This window comes from Sminthopsis crassicaudata, chromosome 5, assembly GCF_048593235.1.
Source record: "Sminthopsis crassicaudata isolate SCR6 chromosome 5, ASM4859323v1, whole genome shotgun sequence".
NCBI lineage: Eukaryota > Metazoa > Chordata > Mammalia > Dasyuromorphia > Dasyuridae > Sminthopsis > Sminthopsis crassicaudata.
This window is the reverse complement of record NC_133621.1, coordinates 170,199,808-170,220,385: the sequence shown is the minus strand read 5'-3', so window position 1 is coordinate 170,220,385 and position 20,578 is coordinate 170,199,808. Positions and strand designations below refer to the sequence as shown.

The 20,578-nt window shown below is 33.9% G+C and overlaps 1 protein-coding gene across 6 annotated transcripts in view; it reads right to left on the bottom strand.

The window, feature by feature from the left end:
- Positions 1-20,578, bottom strand: part of SFMBT2 (Scm like with four mbt domains 2) — a 306,285-nt gene that overhangs the window by 27,533 nt on the left and 258,174 nt on the right. For all 6 annotated transcript variants that reach the window (XM_074268736.1, XM_074268741.1, XM_074268739.1 and 3 more), the window contains one exon: positions 7,553-7,662. In XM_074268736.1, the coding sequence (XP_074124837.1) occupies positions 7,553-7,662 (110 nt within the window). The remainder of the gene's footprint in view (positions 1-7,552; positions 7,663-20,578) is intronic.

Genomic DNA, 20,578 nt, shown 5'->3' with positions numbered 1-20,578 from the left:
CTTATCCAGGGTCAAACAGCTAGTAAGTGTCTGAGACTGGATTTGAACTCAGAAAGCAGACTTCTTGACTACAGAACCAGCATTCTAACCACTTTATCACTCTCTACCCCTATAATTTTTCAAATACCTTCATATATTTTTTTCTTGTTTAGTCCTGTAGCAATGCTGTTATAAATATTTCCATTTTACAGATGAAGGAACTGTGACTCAGAGCACACTTTCATGATTTATCAGTATTGTCATCACATTTATGTCAGATCAAATAACTGATCACGTAGTGTTAGGTCTATAATCCAGAACTCCTGATTCCTAATCATACTATGCTATTGCAAAGGAATACTAGAATCAACAGTAGGATTTATCCACTGAAATTTTCTCACACAGGTGAGCTGAAGTGTATAACAAAGAAGTAACTCCTTTGTTTTGTAGACTGGATTTATGAAGAGATACTGCTGAAAAAGCATGATTTCACATTTCCTATTTCCTACTGCAGACATGAACCTGAAGGAAAAAATCCTTAGCAATGTGATTTATTAAATGGCCTGGAAAGGCTACTGTGAACACTGAGATAAGAGTTTAAAGTATGCTTTACAAATAAGGGGAAAAAAGAAATTAGGGAGGGGAGGAGATATGAAAAAGGGAGAACCAAGTTGGCACACAAAAGAAAATTTTCCAGTTTTATAAATCATCTCAGAAGGAAGGAAAGGAGAAAAAAAAATGTAAAGACCACTGCATCAGGACTGGTGAATGGCAAAGAGAGTATAAAAGAAGGTAGTCAGGAAGGCACCTTGCATGTAGAGAGAGCTTTCATTTCAGACAGCTCCTAGATAGGGTGCTCTAGTTAAATCCTTAACCTAAGTTAAACTTTTTCCCCTGTTCTTCTTTAGAAAGCAGAAGCTTTTTGTTTGTTTGCTCAGTGGGGTTTATCCTGTTAGTAAAGATGTCAGGAGATCAAATAAGAGAGTCATCAGAAGAGATTACCTCAAAAGAAAGAGAAAAAAAAATAAGAGTTCTGAAAATGTCTGACATTGAGGCATCCCACAGTAGTGAGGGGAGACTGCAATTCAACAGATGTCCGGCAGAAGCCTCCATCTGTCAAAAGCAGAGAAGCTAATACTTTTCTTTGTTTGCCTGAATAATAATTTCATCTTTGAGAGGCAGAGGAAACAATGGAGGTAACTCTTATTATGTGACAATTTTCATTGATCAGGATACACTTAATTATCAGGGAATTCTTGGAATTTTTGGGGGAAATTATAACTCCACATTAGAATTTATGGTAAAAACCAGAAAGCATATTTGACATGCAACTTCAATTTGGGCGAATTGGATTGTAGAGTGTTCAAAGGAAAATTTTAAAGGGGAATTCAACTCAGTCGGACAGAAGCTCAGAAGTATAAAATTCCAAAGAGATAAAGTGAAACAATTCCAAGGAGGAGGATATGGGCACTGAAATCAATTAATCTAGTCAGATTTTTTAAATACTTTATATCTATATCTCTATATCTATCTATCTATCTATCTATCTATCTATCTATCTAAAAATAGATAGATAGATAGATAGATAGATAGATAGATAGATAGATAGATAGATATTCTTTGTGGAAAGGGCAAAAACAATAAGAGACAAATCCAAAAGTCTGGCATGATTCCATAAGAAATATTAAGACTAGGAGCAGCTAGGTGGTGCAATGGAGCATCACCCCTGAATTCAGGAGGACCTGAGTTCAAATCTGCTCTCAGACACTTAACACTTCCTAGTTGATGGCCTTGGGCGAGTCACTTAACCCCAATTGCCTCAGGGAAAAAAAAAAGTATGATTAAGACCAAAATTGGCCCCAGAGAAGAAATGATATATCTCCAACCTCATTCTTTGTAGAGTTATATACAAAACATAAATACACACACATGCTTTCAAACAATCATTGGATTCTTTCAATTGGCACTTTGTTCTCTGAGTTCAGAAACTCTAGTCAGTTTTCTTACATCCTCCAGTTTTTTTGACTTGTCATGTTTTTCTGAAACAAAGGGGCTGAACATACCCTACTGCTTGAATTAGATTAAAATATAATTAGGAAATATTTAACAAAACAAATATAACATATTAACAGCATCTATGGTGTTATATCTAAGCCAATATGTAACCTGTAGGGATCTCCATGGCCCCCATTTCTATTCAGGTTTGCAACTACTCTTCTAGAAAGACTTGTAAGCTTTAAGTTATGTCCCCACATATTGTCTTAATATTAGATCACATTTTCTTTTTTGCTTCTCTTATTCCAAAATGTCCTTTACTTTCATCTATTTACAATCCAAATCAGTTATCCTCTCATTTATTTCATTGGTGAAATTTATTCCCCTGGATTCAGATTCTTCTATTCTGTCACTTGTCCTCCTGTGCAGTCCACAAATATTTTCCTAATTCTTATTTCTCTTCTAAGCCATTCAGAACCTCTTGCACTGGTTCCAGGTCCTCTGCCTCATTGGCTATTGATGGCTTTTTCTTTGCCTTCCAATACTTATCCATAGAGGCTTGAATTCTTTTCCCTGACTGGACACTGTTTTTCTTGTTATTAATGCTATTTATGATCTTGGAGTTTTTAATTGAGTTTTCTTCCTCCTGATATCTTTGATAACTTCATATTTCCCCCTTTGTTTTCTCCTTCTGGTTCCTTTCCTTGGGAGGGTGTTTTACCTTAAAGCCATCTCAGTAGGAGAGTGCAATTCATGTTTCACTAGCCTTAGGCTCAGTTTCTCCCTAGGTAACTTCTGGGAGGATGCAGCTGGCCACAGACTGGTACAGGCTTATTAGAGCATCATCAAGCCCCAAACCCATCCCGTCCTGGCTGACTCTGCCTGAGCACCTCTGTAGCACACAGGGCTTATCCACTGAAATTCTCCCCACAGGTGAGGGGAAGTGTTTGACAAAGAAGTAACTCCTGGTGCTGTCCTAGTCAGGATAGCTTTCTCTGCCTTTTGATTTTCACTGGGATAAAGAGGGAGGAAGGGGAGCTGAGTTTTGCTACAAGCCTGCAGGGCTGCCTTGAGCAGCAACCTCCTGCAATGTCGTGGTGGAGGTGGTGGTGGTGGGCGTGGGGGGATGGGTTACTGAGTGAGTTAGTAATTAGGATTTAGCCTTCTATGATTGTTAGGTGTTTTTCTTGGTGTCCTAGATCATGGAGAAAGCTAAACTAGCTTTTATCACTTGCATGTAATTCAATAAATAAATAAATGGTCAAGTCGAGATTTTTAACCCACGACCTCTGATTCCCAATCCAACACCCTATCCACTGAACTATTTTGCCTTGTGCTGGTTAGCTTTGCTGAATTGCCTTTTTTTTTTTTTAAATCTTCATTGTAAATAATAGTTCTCTGAGCATGGTAATAGTGATAGACACATTCAGAAATAAAGGTAAAGAAAAAATAATACATGGCAATGAAGTTATTTTTAAAAAGAGTATCAAGAGGGCTAAAGTTCAAAATAAATTGCAACTGGTGAGGAATGCTAAACATCAAAAAGATTTTGCTTTGTTTTTAAAAATTATAATGGGTAAAATAGATTTTATTCCTTCTTTGATCTTCCTATCTTCAGAGTAGGTGCCACAACGATAACAACAGAGAGAAAGCAAACTCTTCAACAGGGTGCTGGTAATGGTGGTGGTGGCAGTAACAGTAGTAGCAGTAGCAGCAGCTAATGTTTATATAGTGCTTACTTTGTGCGTCAGGCATTGTTCTAAGCATTTTACAATTATCAACTCATTTGATCCTTAAAATAACTTTGAATGGTAGTTTGAGCAATATATCTAAAATACTTGAGAACAAGGAAATGCAATAAAAGGGTCTTTTCTGCCAAAATATTTAGTAATAGTTGATAATTATATAATAGCTAGTTTATTGTTTTTTTCTTTATTAATGATGATTCATTGAATACCAATGATAAGTTGATAAACACCTTAAAAGCTATCTAAACTCTAAGAATCTCTATGGGAATAATGAAAAAGTCTTTTCTGGTGCCATGTAAATGCATAAAAAGATACTGGGAAAATCCCTCTAGACGATATATGGCAGTCTGTAAGATTTATACATCAATCAAGATTCTTTTATCAATGATACTATAAACTCCCTTCAGTATATAGGTCTTCACAACAATGTGAAAATGAAAAACCAGGAACTATGAATAAATGATAGTAATCATCTTACCCCCATGGATAATCAAAACTATATCCTTTTTTGAAACATTGTTTGCAATTGAGTCGGTGACATATACCTTTGACAGCTGAATGAATTAAATGCAAGTTAATTTATTCATGACAGCAAGGATTTCTGCCTTTCAGCTAAATGGGAAAGAGCTCTCTCTCCTTCCTTTCCTACCAAAGTAAACAGCAAAGTTGTCAAGATCCAAAAAGCTGTCATTCTACATCAGAAGGAATGAGGTGACTCAACATGTAGTATGATAACACTAACATTCCTGCTGACTATAAACCTGTCATCATTAGCAGCTGCTCAAAGATGCTATTGTGATCTAGCGCACTTGAAACCCAGTTGAGACAGACATTTTCTCATTATAAGTTGCTGTGTAAGATTCTGAAATGGAACTTACTGTCATATTTGATATAATAGGTAATACGTTGCTTTTAGAATATGGCAGGGCCAGATTTCACAATGCCTGTTTTGATTTTATTAGGCTGGATTTAATAAAAGCTCTGATCGACTTGGCAATACAAAAACTAGTGCAAGCTCTGCAAAAAGTACCATCCCTGTTTTCTAGCATTTAGAACAGGATACTTATGCTCTGCCACTGTTATGAAGGACACTATGGAATTTACTCGAGGAGGAATTCCCTAGGGAACATGACAATTCTTTGGATGCTCCTATCTGCAGATGACATTTTGCTGATAGAATCAATCCTGACACTGTAGACTTCCTATATTCGATCTATAATGAATCAGAGAAGCTCAACCTAATCATCCACAAAGGAAGAAACAAATGGATAGAGAATAACTACTTTCTAAACTATGACATACCATTAATGGGCAGCACATAAAGCAGATCCATGAGAGAGAGAGAGAGAGAGAGAGAGAGAGAGAGAGAGAGAGAGAGAGAGAGAGAGAGAGAGAGAGAGAGAGAGAGAGAGTGTGTGTGTTTTAGATAGACAATGCATTGGGCCCAACAATAAACAAAAGGAAGAGTGAAGCATTTTGTGGAGTGCTTTTAATGACCCCCAAGCTTCTTCCTGAAATAGAAACCAATTATTGTTGTTTTAATAATAACGGTTTCTGGTGATTATAGGATTTTAAATTGTGGAACACAAAATTGCAGAAAAAGGAAAATAAGATATGTTATTGAAAAAGCAAGGAAAAACACAAGATGAATTTTAATAGGCTGCATCATAATACCAACAATTTACAATATGAAGAAAATATTGTATAAGTTATTATTAAAGAGATAAATGGCCAATGCATGTATAAAGAGAGAGGGTTAACAGCATGTGTGTCAAATGGGTATTTAGGTAGGATCAAGAGACTTTGATGAAGGACCTATCAAGTTAGGTTGATTCCACATGTAAGATTGATGAGAGGATAGAATCTGATAAGATAAAAAGGCATGGGAGAGTTTATGATCTATGCTGACAGAAGGAATATCCACATCACGGAAATCACAGATACCCCCCCAAATTCTTATCTGTATCTATTAGATTTATTCTGTTTGCACTGAATTTAGGGCTAAATCTGGAGCAAAATATAAAAAATTAAAAAAAAAGGATTTTTCCTGACTGCCCAGAAAAATAATCACCATCAAACAATTAATAAACTGCTGTGATTTTCTACCACTATGGACTGATCACATGTGATAAAGGCTCTACTATTACTGATGATTTCCTTTTAGTGAAGGAGAAAAAGATAAAATTTTAAAGGAGAAAAATCCTAATTTCTCTTTTCTGAGCCATACATGAGTTTGCTAAGAATGAACTGCATATAGACTTTTCATAAAACTTCCTTGAAAATGAATGGATAGAAAAATCAAGTACTTGAAACAATGCGTTGCTAATATTTGAGAAATAAAAGAACAGAAGGAAAAACCAAAACATCCTTCATTGAACAGAACAGAATGCAACAATATCTATTAGAAAACAAAAACAACCTGAAAAAGTCATTTAATTTTCTATCTTATATTAGTTAGTAAAGCATCATTAATGTCCCATCAGTGATTTCAGGCACAAGTCAAGGTTCAGAAGATGGCCCTAAACACACTCACACCAGGAATGCTAGTCAATCGTGGGCAATAAGTGTTAAGTTCAAGATGAGGAAAATGCAATGAGTGAGTTAACAGGAACTTTTTGTGCAAGATGCACCTTTACTAAGAGAAAGAGGGATGCATAAACAGGAGCTCAAGGTTCCTTAACCATTTTTATTTCATGGCCCTTTGCCAGCGTGATGAAGGTTAAGTGACCCCTTCTCAGAATAATGCTGCAAGTGCATCAAAGATTACAAAGGAACCCAAATATACTGAAAGATTCAATATTCTTAAAAGGTTCACAACTTTCAAGTTGAGAACTTCTGAACTAGATTTATAGATTCTCATTCTCTTTTCAACTTGTCTTCAATGTATACGATGTGCCATGGGTGAGAATGAAAAAAGTTTATATAATAATATATAGTTGTTTTGAGAAAACTACATTCTCTATCATGTACTTATATCCACCAAAACTTTTGGTAAAGAGTTCTCAAATTCCAATTTCAGAAAACTGAAAGCAATGTGAAAATTTTCTCCTCTAGTAAGTTTACCAGCAAATAAATGTAGAAAAGAAGAAAATACCATCCTGAGACACAATCACTACTACCTGCCCTCTTCAATCAACCCCAAAGAAATGTTGATCCATTATTCTTAAAAAAAAAAAAAAAGAAAAGAAAGAAAGAAAAGAAAAAGAAAAAAAGAACACTTCCAGAGAGCAAGGTTTTCCCATATTGTCTGCTCTTTCTAGTATCTTAACTACATGTATCAATATAGCTAGGTCCAAATTAGTGTGAATAATGAATTCCCTGAGGTACATATATTATTCTAATTTGCACTACATATTTCTAATGGGCCGGAACCAATTACTGTATTCTGTATAAAAACTTTGAAAAGTATGAATTCAAATAGAAATGACTACTTCAGGGGATGCATTATTTGTACTTATCAGGGACAGGTTCTTCATATATACAAAAATTCTTTCTCCTTTATATTATCCAAAGCCTAAATATGCATACTTTAAAGAGAGAGTATCCTAGTTTGCTTTTCAAACGATTCAATAAGATACTTGTTATTGAACAATTAGGGAAAAAAAATTTTAATCTATATTTACAATAAATATAATGCTTAAGAACTGTCCTAAATGTAACTAAATATAGTAAAACTCACATAAATCTATATTCAAACATGACACACCTTATTTCTACACAGAAATTGAATTTTCTTTAGATTTTTTTTTTTAATTGCATTACTGGGTCAATAAGACACAGCAAATTAAGCATTACTCAAAGCCAGGTTTCCCAGAGTAGAAAGCACTTACTTTGCTTTCAGGGTCTCCTCCTGGAAATTCCATTGTGGGTCTTCCACAAGCTGCAGTTCTCTCAATACTCTTCCTGGCTTGTAAGCTGCATTAATTACCATGCTAAGAACCTATGGAGGGGGGAATGAGAGTAGGGATAGAGAGAAACACAAAGCAAAAACAATCATCATGGTGAACTTCACCGAGGCAACGAGGGTCATTTGTACAAAAACAAGCAATCACCATCATACCCTTGACACTTCAAAGCAATAACTGTTTCACCTAAGTTAAGTGAAACATCTTGGTTAAGTGCAATGACATCACCTTTAAAGATAACACTAAGCAGGTTCACTATCAAGTGCACATAGCAGGTGATAACCTCAATGGCAATAGTTAATGAGCTACTCATTATATAAAGAAAATTGTCATTAATTCTTCCAAGACAAATGAATTAAAATCACTTTTAGGGGGAAAAACTCTTTTAAATAAAGAATAAAATATTTCTCTAATAGGATTATTTAACAACTAAATCTTTTTTTTTAAAGAATGAAAATACAGATGGAACAAATAAAAATGAGTATTGTGCCATTTCCTGTGCTGACAGAACCATTTACGCTTGACCTCTGAATAAGGGTAGCTAGGTAACAATCCTCTGTAGCTTCCTTGGAATCATCCCAATTTGTGAGTATCTAATCCTTGGCAAACTTCCCCAGAAACATAACTATTTAGGAGGCTTTGGCTCAGAGTCTAATTCTCACATACCTTTGCCCCAACTTGTCACTTCCACTCAGTGGCCAATAAATAAATATCCGATTGATAGTACCTTTTTAAAAAATTGTAATCTTTTGTTCTTATGCCATGGTCATCTCCTACGGAATAGCATTCCAAACTGAATGCTACCTTGAACCAAAGACAAATAGCGAAGCCCAATGGAGACAACCTTATCTGAGAGAACTGGCAATGCTTTTCATCTGTCCCACATGTTATCAACCAAGGGGAAGGGAGTTTCATAATCTCCCCCCTGGGACAAGAACTGGTCACTGCAATTAATCTAAGTCCCATGGCCTTTAAGTTCTGTTTTCTTCAATGATGTAATCCCTGTTTATATGGCTCTTTCCTGAGTTCTGCTTATTTGACCTTATACTAACTACATTTCATAGAAATTTTCCCATGTTTCTTTGAATTCTTCACACATCCTTCATTACATATTACAAGAATATCCTATTACAATGTGTTCAATCATTCCTTAATTGATGGGTTCCACTCTGTTTTCAGGGGTTTATTTTGCTTCCACAGAAAGTGCTGCTATGAATATTTTGATATACATGATTTACATTCTCAGTTTTTTTCATGATGTAACTTACTGATCTGAAGAACTTCTTTTCTCCCCAAGTCTAGCCAGTATAACCCTGAATGCAGCCCCAATCAGAGTACACTAACCTTTCAGAGAGATTTCATGTTGGAGTATAGTCTATATATATGGGATTAATTTCTATTCAGACCAATACAGTGCTTCTACAAGGAGTGAGCATTCTGTTGCCTGCTCCCTCAGCTCAACTGAGGCCCATCTTTACTTCAATCTGCTTTAACAATGAATAACACTAGAAAACTTGGATTCTCTGGTGTAGTCACTTTTTAATAAATAGATAATCATCATCCATTTATATTTATTGAATTCATGACACAGAGGTGTTTCTAGTTAAATATACTGCCCAAGGAATTTGAAAGGACAAATCAATATGGAAAGAAATAGGAGGAAGACGAGGGAAAGTTCCAGCCAACTACCCATCCCCCCAAAAGGAAAGAATACTAAAATATTTTTAATGCAGAGAACAAAGGCTAGATAAGAAAAATAGTTTTAAAAGTTGAAGATTTAATTTATTATGTATTTTTAAAGGAAAGTAAAGTTTTATATAATAAAGATCATTTTAGGTATAATCTTCTGTTATAGGGAAACACTTATTTTGACATTTAAATTCGATTTTTAAAAAATAATTCAAGAAATACATACAGAAGACATGTGAATATAAATATTGTATTACTGTATTGGTGAACTGGCACAATCATGAAAGCATATATGTTAATGCGATGCTACATAATTAGAACAGGCATTATAAACCAATAAAAGATTAATGAATACTCAACTCTTGAAAAAGTACCTATATTAGAGGCAGCTACATGGCAGGAGCACCAGTCCTGAAATCAGGAGGACCTGAGTTCAAATCCAGCCTCAGACACTTAATGCACTAGTTGTGTTATCTTGGGCAAGTCACTTAACCCCAATTGCCTTAGCACCCTCCCAAAAAAAAGTATCATATTGACCCAAATAGTGATAACCTCCAAATACAGGCTATACTCTTAAAAATGAAGTCTCTCTAAATGCAAACAATCTGGTTTGGAAGTTGACCGATTTAAGAAATGGCAGGTATACCTCTTCTTCCTCAGATTAGTACTTTACTGATGTTTTGAGGGTCTAAAATGTCTTTAAATCAACATGTTCCAGTAGGTATGCTAAAAGGCCACAAGGATAAATTACAAACAGCTCTGAGGTGATTGTGTGTATGTGTGTTTTTATTAGAATCAGCATTTGATTTTTATTGTTGGCTGTCACTACAGTTTATGGGAACTGAGCTTTAAAATAAATCTAATTAGAGCTGGCTGAAATAATGTACAAAGTGTTTACCAACAGACAATAAAATTTCAGCTGATTCTGTTCATTCTTTTCCGCTGAGAAAACCCCAAGAGCAGTAAGCTCTTGCAGTAAGCTGAAATGCATTTTGCTCTTGCAGGAAAAAAAAAAAAAAAAAAGAAAAGACCTATCTAGCTAAATTTAATATAGGAGTAGGCAGCAATTACATTGTACAAAAACGTCAAATGCTATACCTTAAAAATGAGAGTGTAACATATCATTCATCTCCAAATTCTCTCAGCCTTTTTGCAAAGAACTGAATCTTCTCCCTAAGGCAGCTTGAAGGATTTTAGCCATTCCCATGAAATTGCAAGGGAGGCCACAATAAACTAAGAGCTTATCTAGATTTGCTATGCATATTCCAGGAGTTTCTAGTGTATATGCTAAACGCACCAAAAGTTAACAAAGGGGCAGCCACCCCAGTGGATGGTGTCCCCAACAGCTGGGGATAAGAGGGGAAGAAGGGTCACAAATGTGATTCTAATCCCAATTTGCTGGTATGTAGGTGGCAAACAGAACATTTAAAAAAAAAAAAAAAAAAAAAAAGTTCTAATTCCTTAAAACACACAGTTCTGTGGGGCTCACAAAAAACCACTGTGGAATCATCCTCAAACATTTATTGGTTGTCTACTGCTACAGCTAAAATTTTATTCCTATTACTGCAACCATTATCAACACCTAAATTATTTACTCAATAAGCATTTAACAAATAACTAAAATGTATATAGTACTACAGAATACTCAAAGAAATATGAGACTATCTCTGTCAGCAAGAAATTTAAAAGAGAATATGGAAAATAAGACAGAAGTTTTTTTGTTGTTGTTTTTTAAAGTAAATATACAAGATTAATTATTGGTGCTGCCTTATGGGGAGTATAATAATTTGATACTCTGCCTAATACAATAATATAATGGAATTAGGCTATGAAGTAGCTCAACTGTAACTTTATGTACTCTTTCACAAAACTACTCTCATAAATATTTGGTTCCTGTGCCAAGTACATGCTGTGATTTAATTTTTAGCCTTGAAAAATGGCTTCAATGAAGAAATTAATTGTTGTTTTATAGATGTTAATGATAAGAATGTTTTTAGTCAAAATACATATCAAAGTAGCATGGAAAATTTTTACAAGGAGGCAAAATTAGAAGCAAAGCTTGAGAAAAGTGCAAAATACCCAGTGTGATAGCTCCAATGCAATCCATTTAAGTAAGCTACAAAGCTTCTGGAAAAGGGGATTGTGATACTAGAGCTGATGATAAACATTTTTATTGTTGTCCAGTTGGGCTGAATTCTTCACGACCCATTTGGGGCTTTCATGGCCGAGATGTTGGGATGGTGTGCCATGCATGTCCTTCTCCAACTCATTGTTTATAGATGAGCCACTGGGGTAAACAAGGACAAATGACTTGCCCAGGGTCCCATACAAATATCAGGGGCCAAATCCGAACTCAGGAAGATGACTTGCTGACTTCTGGCCCAGCTCTATTATACTATCTAGATGCCCCCTTTTAAGCAAAATCATGAGTAGATAGTCACTATTTCAGGGAGACTGTAGCTGGGAAGCATCTCTGTCAGGGCTCCACTAGTTTCCATTCACAGGCCAGGCAGCAAAAATCAACAGTTTAGAGCGGAGCAGCTAGTAGCAAGCAGCCCATAAAACTCCAGAGTGCAACTGGAACCAGTTATATAAAATATAACTGGGCAAGGTTTAACAAAATAAATCCTCATTTGTGGTTTTCCACAACATGCAGCTCCAATTCTGTCCCATTCCCATTTTCATTTTTATCACCACTGATTTAGGATACAATTACAAATAATTAAGATTATAAAAGAAGGCAAGCAGTATTATTTTATGAATCAGTGAAAAGTAGCAGGGGGATGACGGAGAAAGTATCTATACAAAGCTTACCATCAGATCAAACTAAAACAGATCATCCTAAGAAAATTAATGAAGGACCACAAAGAGAATAAGATATACAGATTTGTCAATATTTCTATAGCAATTAGTCAACATTATTTACAAACAGTCAACATTAATTACAATGGAAGCATCATAGTTGGACTCTGACACCACTGAATTCAAGGAGATGGAAATGTTATGAACATGAAGTAAAGTACATTAAAACCAAGAACCAAAGTCAAGGCACAACCGACAGTAAAATTGTAAAAGCACGAAGGGTTGTTTTTAAAAATATTTAAGGTAGGGAAGGATAAAAGAATAAGTCACAAATTTTACTATTTTTAAAAAATAAGATGATTTTGAAGACAGTTACAAACACAAATGTCTACTTTCCTAATCATATGAAATTTTCACAAGAATCATCTATGTTGAATATCCTTGAAGAAAATAAAAGTCAGATCTTGCACATAATTTTCTAAAGCAGATACATTTTCAGAGACACAAATAAAGGGAAAAGGTATAGAATACGCGATGCTTCTATTAGATAAAATGTTGGACAAGGACTTAAGAAAAAACTGAGTTCAAATACTACCTCAGAAATTTAATAGGTAGATTACTCTGAATGAGTCACTTATCCCCAACAATAAAATTTCAACACTTTTTTTTCCTCATGCGATTGCTGTGAAAGTCAAATGACATAACATATTATTTTAACATGTTAATAAGCAAATCTTAAACTGCTCTTTAAAGGCCAGTTATTGTTACTTTTTTATTATTATTACCAATAAACAATAAACAATATATGTTAGAAACATAATGCAAAATCCATCTTTAAAAATGCTATTCTAAATGGGTATCTCGCATGCTCTATTAAGATGTTAAAAGATTCCTTAATATATGGAGTCACAGAAAACTTTTTTCAACAACTTCTGATAATTACTAAATGAGGCATAAAACAAGGAGATATATACACTCTTCAAAGGTACTTACTACTATGATAAAGAATGCCCTGCATGGAATATATACAAGTGAGAGATTCACTATATATCAGGGCTTATTAGAAATCTATGAACATTGTAGGGTCTAAGGATAGATGTCAGGATGTCTATGAACTTGTGTGGAGGCTTTTTTTTTTTTCACTAGCTTCTAATTGAGATTTGGAATTATTAATTTAAAAGAGACATTTCTCTGAGTTCAGAGGTTTCAGACTGTCCAAGACAGAAGAAAAAAAAAAAAAAAAGATTAAGAACTGAAAAGAAGGTCGGCACTCCAGGCTCCTGTTTGAAGATGAAATTTAAGTTAATTGTATAATACCCAAAATAGTACAGGTCCACCAAAATATCAATAGTAAAACCCTGGTGATAACAAAAATGTGGGTGTCCACCAACTGAATAATTCTGATTAGTGCCATAGAAATATAATGAAATATTAAGGAGTAAGGAAGGACACATGAAAAATCTGACAAACATGAAAAGATTTGTGAGATGATGGAGGGTGAAGTAAGTAGAAATTGAAGAACATAACAATAACAAAACCCTGAGAAAATACCACAGAGAGACCAACCATGGCCCCAGAGAATAGATAATGAAACATATCTCATTTCCTCATAGTAAAGATGGTGGAGTCAAAATGTTTTACAAGTTATTAAATATAATCACTATATTAACTATTTTTCTCAACTGTTTTTTCTTTGTTGAAATGCAGGATTCAATATGGAAGGACAATCTTTCTTCAAAAAAGTTTGTGTTGTAAAAAATAGGATAACAATACAATAAAAATTCCTTATGGTTCTCTCATTGAGGTTCACACCTATGCAAAAGAAACTGGCCTACCCTATGAAGCCACACAATAAAAACCAAGTCAGTCTGAGGAGGAAGCCCATTAGTGTATGTATTCTTTACTGATCAGATCACCTTTGGGTAAATCTGTTCAGGTCTAGGTATTCTTTATCAGCAAGGATATTAATAAATTGGGGAATAACCAGAAGAAGACAAACCATGATGGTAAAATCTCTAATTTATTATACAATATGACTAGCAATTGAAGAAGAAAGAAAAAATAGAAGAAATTAAGAACATGATGGCTATCTTCCGATATTAGAAGAACTATTACATAAAAACAAATTAAGACTTTTTCAGCTTGTTCCTAGAGGGTAGAAGTAGGACAAATGGGTATAAATTGCAAGTGGCAAATTAAGATTTGATATAAATTTAAAACTTTCCAATAAAATTAAAGATATTAAAAAATAAAATGGGCTGCCTGAGGTGGAATACCCCTCACTGGAGATCTTGAAGAAAAAGCTGAATTACCACTTGTTGAGTATACCAGAGGGGATTCTTAGTCAGGTATAAGTTGGGCTAAATTGTTTCTAAGATCCATTTTAATTCTGTGATTAGCAATGAGATGAGCCCAGAATGCAATAAAAAAAAGAGAATGGACTGAATTGAATTTGGGAAATTATACACACAGCTAACATACAAAAGCAATTTTAATATATTTTTTATTTTTTCAGAGTCATTGTGATTCAATGATGATGCTATATGGCTATGAATCATGGAAAACTATGATCTCTAAAGCATCGAAGTGTAAGTGACCAGATGGGCAATGGAGAGATGCATGATTGGTATAACTAGTGGAGTCCTTTATGGTTATAAAGAAACTAATTTATAAATGGGAAATGTGAATTACTCTTTAAATATATTTAAAACTGATAAACTCTCATTCCGTTTGGAACCTTCTGACATACGACCATATCCTTTATCTATTGTAATATTTTCTGTTATGAATTCAATTCTAATTTTGTGACCCTCCCACTTTTCATTTCTTAGCAATAACACTACAAATTTTAGATCAGCTTTTCACTTGATATCTGCTTAGATCATTCTGGAATACACACACACACAAGCACACACACACACACACACGTGTGTGTGTGTGTGTGTGTGTGTGTGTGTGTGTGTGTGTGTGTGTATAGACAGATATATATATTAAAGCAGTGTATTATTGGGTTCCAATTTTCACTATTCTATGAATTTTACAGAAAATTACAAAAAGATGACAATGTCTAAAAAACAGTTTTTATTAAGCATCCTCTATGTGCCAGGCTAATTGCTGGGAATTAAAAGAAAGATAAACATAGTTCTTAGCCTGAAGAAGTCATAATCAAATTGGGGGAGATATTATGCAAATAACTATGTTCAAATAAGATATACAGAATAAACTGAAATAATTCACAGAAAAAAGGAATTAGCATTAAATGAGGCAGGAAAAGGCTCTTTACAGAAGGTGGGATTTTGGTTGAGTCTTAAAGAAAGCCAGGAAACTGAGATGAGGGAAAGCATCCCAGGCATGGGAAAGGCATAAATAAATACAATATTCTGGAGATGGAATGTCTTCTTTAAAGTATAGCAAAAAGGCAAGGGGCACAAGAATATAGAATATAGCGATTAGCATAAGGTATAAAACTGGAAAGACAGAAAGAAGACAGGAAATGAAAGGTTTTAAAAACTAAAAAGTGGGATTTTATATCTGAATCCAAAAGTAATAAGTAGCCAGTGGAGTTTACTGAAGAAAGGTGAGGGAATAGTGGTGGTGGTAGTGATAAAAAGGTACAAAATGATAAGGGACTGCATTAGGTGAGGGCAGAGTCAGTGGAGAGAAGGGAACATATATGAGGTACTGTAAAAGTAGCATTGATAAAACTCGGAAACAGATTAGATATAAGAATGACATAAACCTAAAAAGCCTAGGCTTACCAACTAGGAAAGGACAAAAAGAGATGTAAGAAAAAGAGAACACATCTGTATTACTAGCATACAAAGAAGGATAAAAAGGATATCAAGGAATTCTACAATTGGAAAAGAAGGTAAGATCTGTCACATATCAGAAGAATAACCTGAGAGCTGCAAGTGCAAAATGCATTTTTAGTAAATAATTTAATATTACAACTGTTAGGAAAGTCACAGACTTTCTCTTAGAAGAGAATATATTCTTATTATTTCTATTATTAATTCTATTATTAAACTTAACAAAACTGCCTCCAAAAAAAGCATTCTACTTTAATTTGGACTTCACCTTTATCAAAGATAGTATCCTGCCTTCTCTGGGAATCATTCCTCTCAGACTGTTTCTCTGACACTTTTTTGAAATATCTAGTGATTTAACCAATACAATTCTGAGGATTTTCACATTTTGTCACCAATGATTTTACCTTAGTTGTTTCATTACTTATCTTTCGGTTTGAGGAGCTTGTTTCTTATACTAGTTAAGCTTTTAAAATATCTTTTTCAGGCTCTATGTTTCCAAATATCTATTTCCCATGCTGAATTTGTTGGGTAGTTCCTGTTTCTTAATTTTGTAAATTCTATGCTCCAATTTTTTTCAGTTTTCCTTTGTCCTCTATGAAAAAAAAATCACTGAGACCTAAAGTAAATTATTTCTGTCTTTCTAGGAAAAAGAAGTATTTTTCTTTGCAGTTGTAACATTGAAGTTTAATGTGTGAGTATACATGTGTATATTTAACCTTGGATTCCTCCTCATCTGGGTCCTGGGCATTCTATTTAATTCTAAGAAATTTTCTTGGATAATTTCTTGAAATATAGTACTCAGATTTTTCTTTCCTTCTCCCAATTCATTATGCCATCAGTAATCCTGTTATTATTTTATCATGATCTCTCTTCTAGGTATTTTGCTTGGGTTGATGTATATGGATAAAACTTGAATAATTGATTTTTGAAAACATATTTTCTATCTGTTCTTCATTATACCTAATTAAGTTTTCCATTGTAATAAATGTAATTTATATTGTAATAAATTTATTTATGTACATTTATATTGTAATAAATCTATTAGTTGTCTATATAGAGTGTAAGGATTTTGTATTATACAATTCATATTAATAACAATACAATAATAATAACTAACTTTTACACAGTACTTTGCATATATTATCTTATTTGAAGTCAGAAAAAGAGAGAGATTTATCTAGGGTCACAGAGCTAGTAAATGTCTCTGGCAGGGTTTGTATTCAAGTTTTCCTGAATCCAAATCCAGCACTACCACTGGTGCCTTCTTACTTTGCCATTATTTACTCCTGTTCTTTGCCTAACTTTCAATTTCCCTTTAATTGTTAATTTGGAAAAAATTCCTCTTTTTTTTTTAATTTGGTCCTTTTCTTTTTGTATAGAAAACTGCCACTTGATTTCACTAAAGTGAGTATGTCCATAGGATATCTTGTGGAATTTAAGTTTTATTTCCATTGTTCCTAGTACTTCAGACAATTCATTTACTTCATGTACATGAACTTATTTTAAAAGATGTATTTTGATGACTATCTTTCAATATAATTGGCTTCTTTTGTATTCCTATATATTTTATTTTACAAATAAAACATTATCTTGAATAAAGGGTCCATGGCACACAAAATGTTAAGAACCTCTGATATATATTTTAATGGTAAGGGGACTTTGCTTTGCTCATTTAAAGCTGAATGGGTATAAATGCTTCAGCTAATTCACTTTTTGGCGTGTGTACTCAACATTGGAGTTCCCCCCCCCCGCCCCCGTATTCCATTGCCCTCTCTATCTAAGAAAACAGAAGTACTGTGGTATCTATTTGTATGCGAAAAAGCTGAATCTTTTTTAATTTTAGAAACACCACAAATTCAGTTCAGACCTTCTGTAAGATACATATATCAGACACTTTATTAGCAACCTAATGAATATGATTTATGTAGTATTTACTTATAGTTTAAATATGCTATGTGAGAATATGATTTGGTTCAAAAGAACAACCACTATAAATTCACAAATTAGCTGATTTTAAATATATTGAATAAATTAATAAGGCCAATTCACATCTTGTAGACCTATCATTTACTAGAAATTGTTTGTATTTATATTATATATATATATGTATGTATATATATATATGCACACATTACTCCATACTCTCATAAATGAATCTAAATGTATTTTTCATAATTCCTCTAATATGAAATGTGTAGTATTTTTATTTCTACAATAAAGTATTTAGAATATATGCTTATTTAGATTCACTTTACTACACCTCTACCCCTACTCTCAATAAATAAAAATATAGCATATAGTGGACAAACCCTTTATTATAAATATTAGGTCAAATGGTTTGATATAATTTAGCCACTAAGTATCTTCTACTAAGGTCTATGCTCACAATGCTTTATAGATATTTTATACATTGATTATTCTGCTGTTAGACAACTATATGAAAAGGGACATTTTCCTACTTTCCCTTGGGGAAAGTAACCAACCCAAGTAATATCATCATTCCCTTTAAAATTCCTCTGTTGTGACACCCAAATTTTGAAATGTCCATGTCCAGCATTGTACTATAAACTCTCACTCTAACACATTCCCTTGGTTTGGTTTTTCTTTAACTTCTCTCTCATATGTTGATAGCTACTCCTTGTCTTTCTTTTTCTAATAATCTGCCACAGACCTTTCACATAACACATGTAAGAGGAAAAACCAAAAATCCTCACCAAAAAACAAAGTAAAATTAAAAAAAAAACTTGCCTAGGAAAAGTAATTCTCTTTGTATTTACTAAAAGTGGTAATAACCTTCACTGGACTTTCTTATTTTGTGATTTATTTCCTTAACTCATTAAGTACATCAATCACATTTCTATCATTTCTTTTTTTCCCCCTGAGGCTGGGGTTAAGTGACTTGCCCAGAGTCACACAGTTAGGAAGTGTTGTGTCTGAAATCACATTTGAACCTTTGGTCCTCCTGAATTCCTGAATAGGCTGGTGCTCTATCCACTGCGCCACCTAGCTGCCCCCATTTCTATCATTTCTAACCATGACTTTTTTCTTTTTCCTAGGGGAAAAAAAAAGCAATAATAAACATCTCCCTGTCAAAGGTTGCATCTTCTGCTTCTATTGTGATTTATGAAGTATTACTTACATAGTAAGAATTCAAGAAACAGTGACTACAATTACTCGAATTAGATTTCTTTTCTCTTTATAAAGATTAGTTAAGAATTGTTAAGTTCTATCAAGACATTAAAGATTAACCTTTCAATTAAGACATATTCTTTTGTTTTAAATAATAATCAAAAGAGAGGCATAACAGACAAATACTGAACCCAGAGTTAGAAAGTTAGAAAGCCATGGGTTCAACTCCCATGCAACTATGCAAATTACTCTTCTCAGCCTCAATTTCCTTCTTTGTAAAATGAAGATAGCATTTACTATACCTACCTCTGCAAGGGGACTTACAAAATTCAACTGCTATGTTACTGCCATTCAACATCAAGCAGAACTGGTGAAGATTACCTCAAACCGTTTTCACTCACTCTCTACTCTAAATATTTTACAGGTTTTTAGCAGGTCAGTATTAATAAAGAGAATCAAATTTAGCTCTGAAACTTAATTATTTTAAAATGACTCTCCTCTAGAAATCACTTTAAGAAGCTTAAATTCTTAATATTACAGAAGAAATCACAATTTTAAAATGCAACATGATTACCTCAAGGTTGTCATCCGACTCGGCCCAGTGCCTGACTGCCCTAAACATTATGTATGCTGAACAAAATTTTAATTTTGTTGCTAATTATTATATGAACTTATACGTGGTCTTATAGGCTTTCTGATAAGAAATATAGGAACTCATGCTTACATATCACCAAATATAATTTAGGTATTTTTGATAACCAATCAATTTTTCAAGTGTATCTTGTTATAAAGGAGTATTTCCTCCCATAAACACAAAATATTTCTTCAAATCATTATCTCAATAATTAATCATTAATCATCTAGCATGTGCTACTTGTTTAGGAAAAAAGGTGGGACAGCTAGATGGTGCAGTGGATACAGTACCAGCCCTGAAGTCAGGAGGACCTGAGTTCAAATCTGACCACAGACACTTAACACTTTCTAACTGTGTGACCCTGAGCAAGTCACTTAACCCCAATGCCTCAACCAAACCCCCCTCCAAAAAATGTAAATACATATCAAAAAATGCCTACTTTAAACAAATGTGATTTTTTTTTACAAGCTCATTATTTTTTAATTTAAAGATAGTAATAAATCCAAGGTTTTTGGTCTTGAAATCTTCTGACTTCAACTAAATTTGCAGAGGTTCAACTAGGTTGATGCTGATTTTTTTTTTTTTTTTTAAATCAAATGAGCCACTGAAAGGTCTCTCTTCTGCAGTGTCTGGAAGAAAACTGTTACCAGGGAGCCAGCATTTAGTCCCCTCTGTCTAGATTTCTGTCAGGGTCCTTTCTGTTTCTCAGTCAGCTAAGGGTTCTTAATTATGGCAATTGAACATTGCCTGGAAACCAAGCATAACAAAAACCTTTCTTCAAACTCCTACCAAGATCAACCAGATTTCATTAAGTTTGTATGTTCTATTTTGTCAAAAAAAGGAACACAAGTATGACTCCCAGAGGCTCTCTCTCCCTGTCCTGCTGTA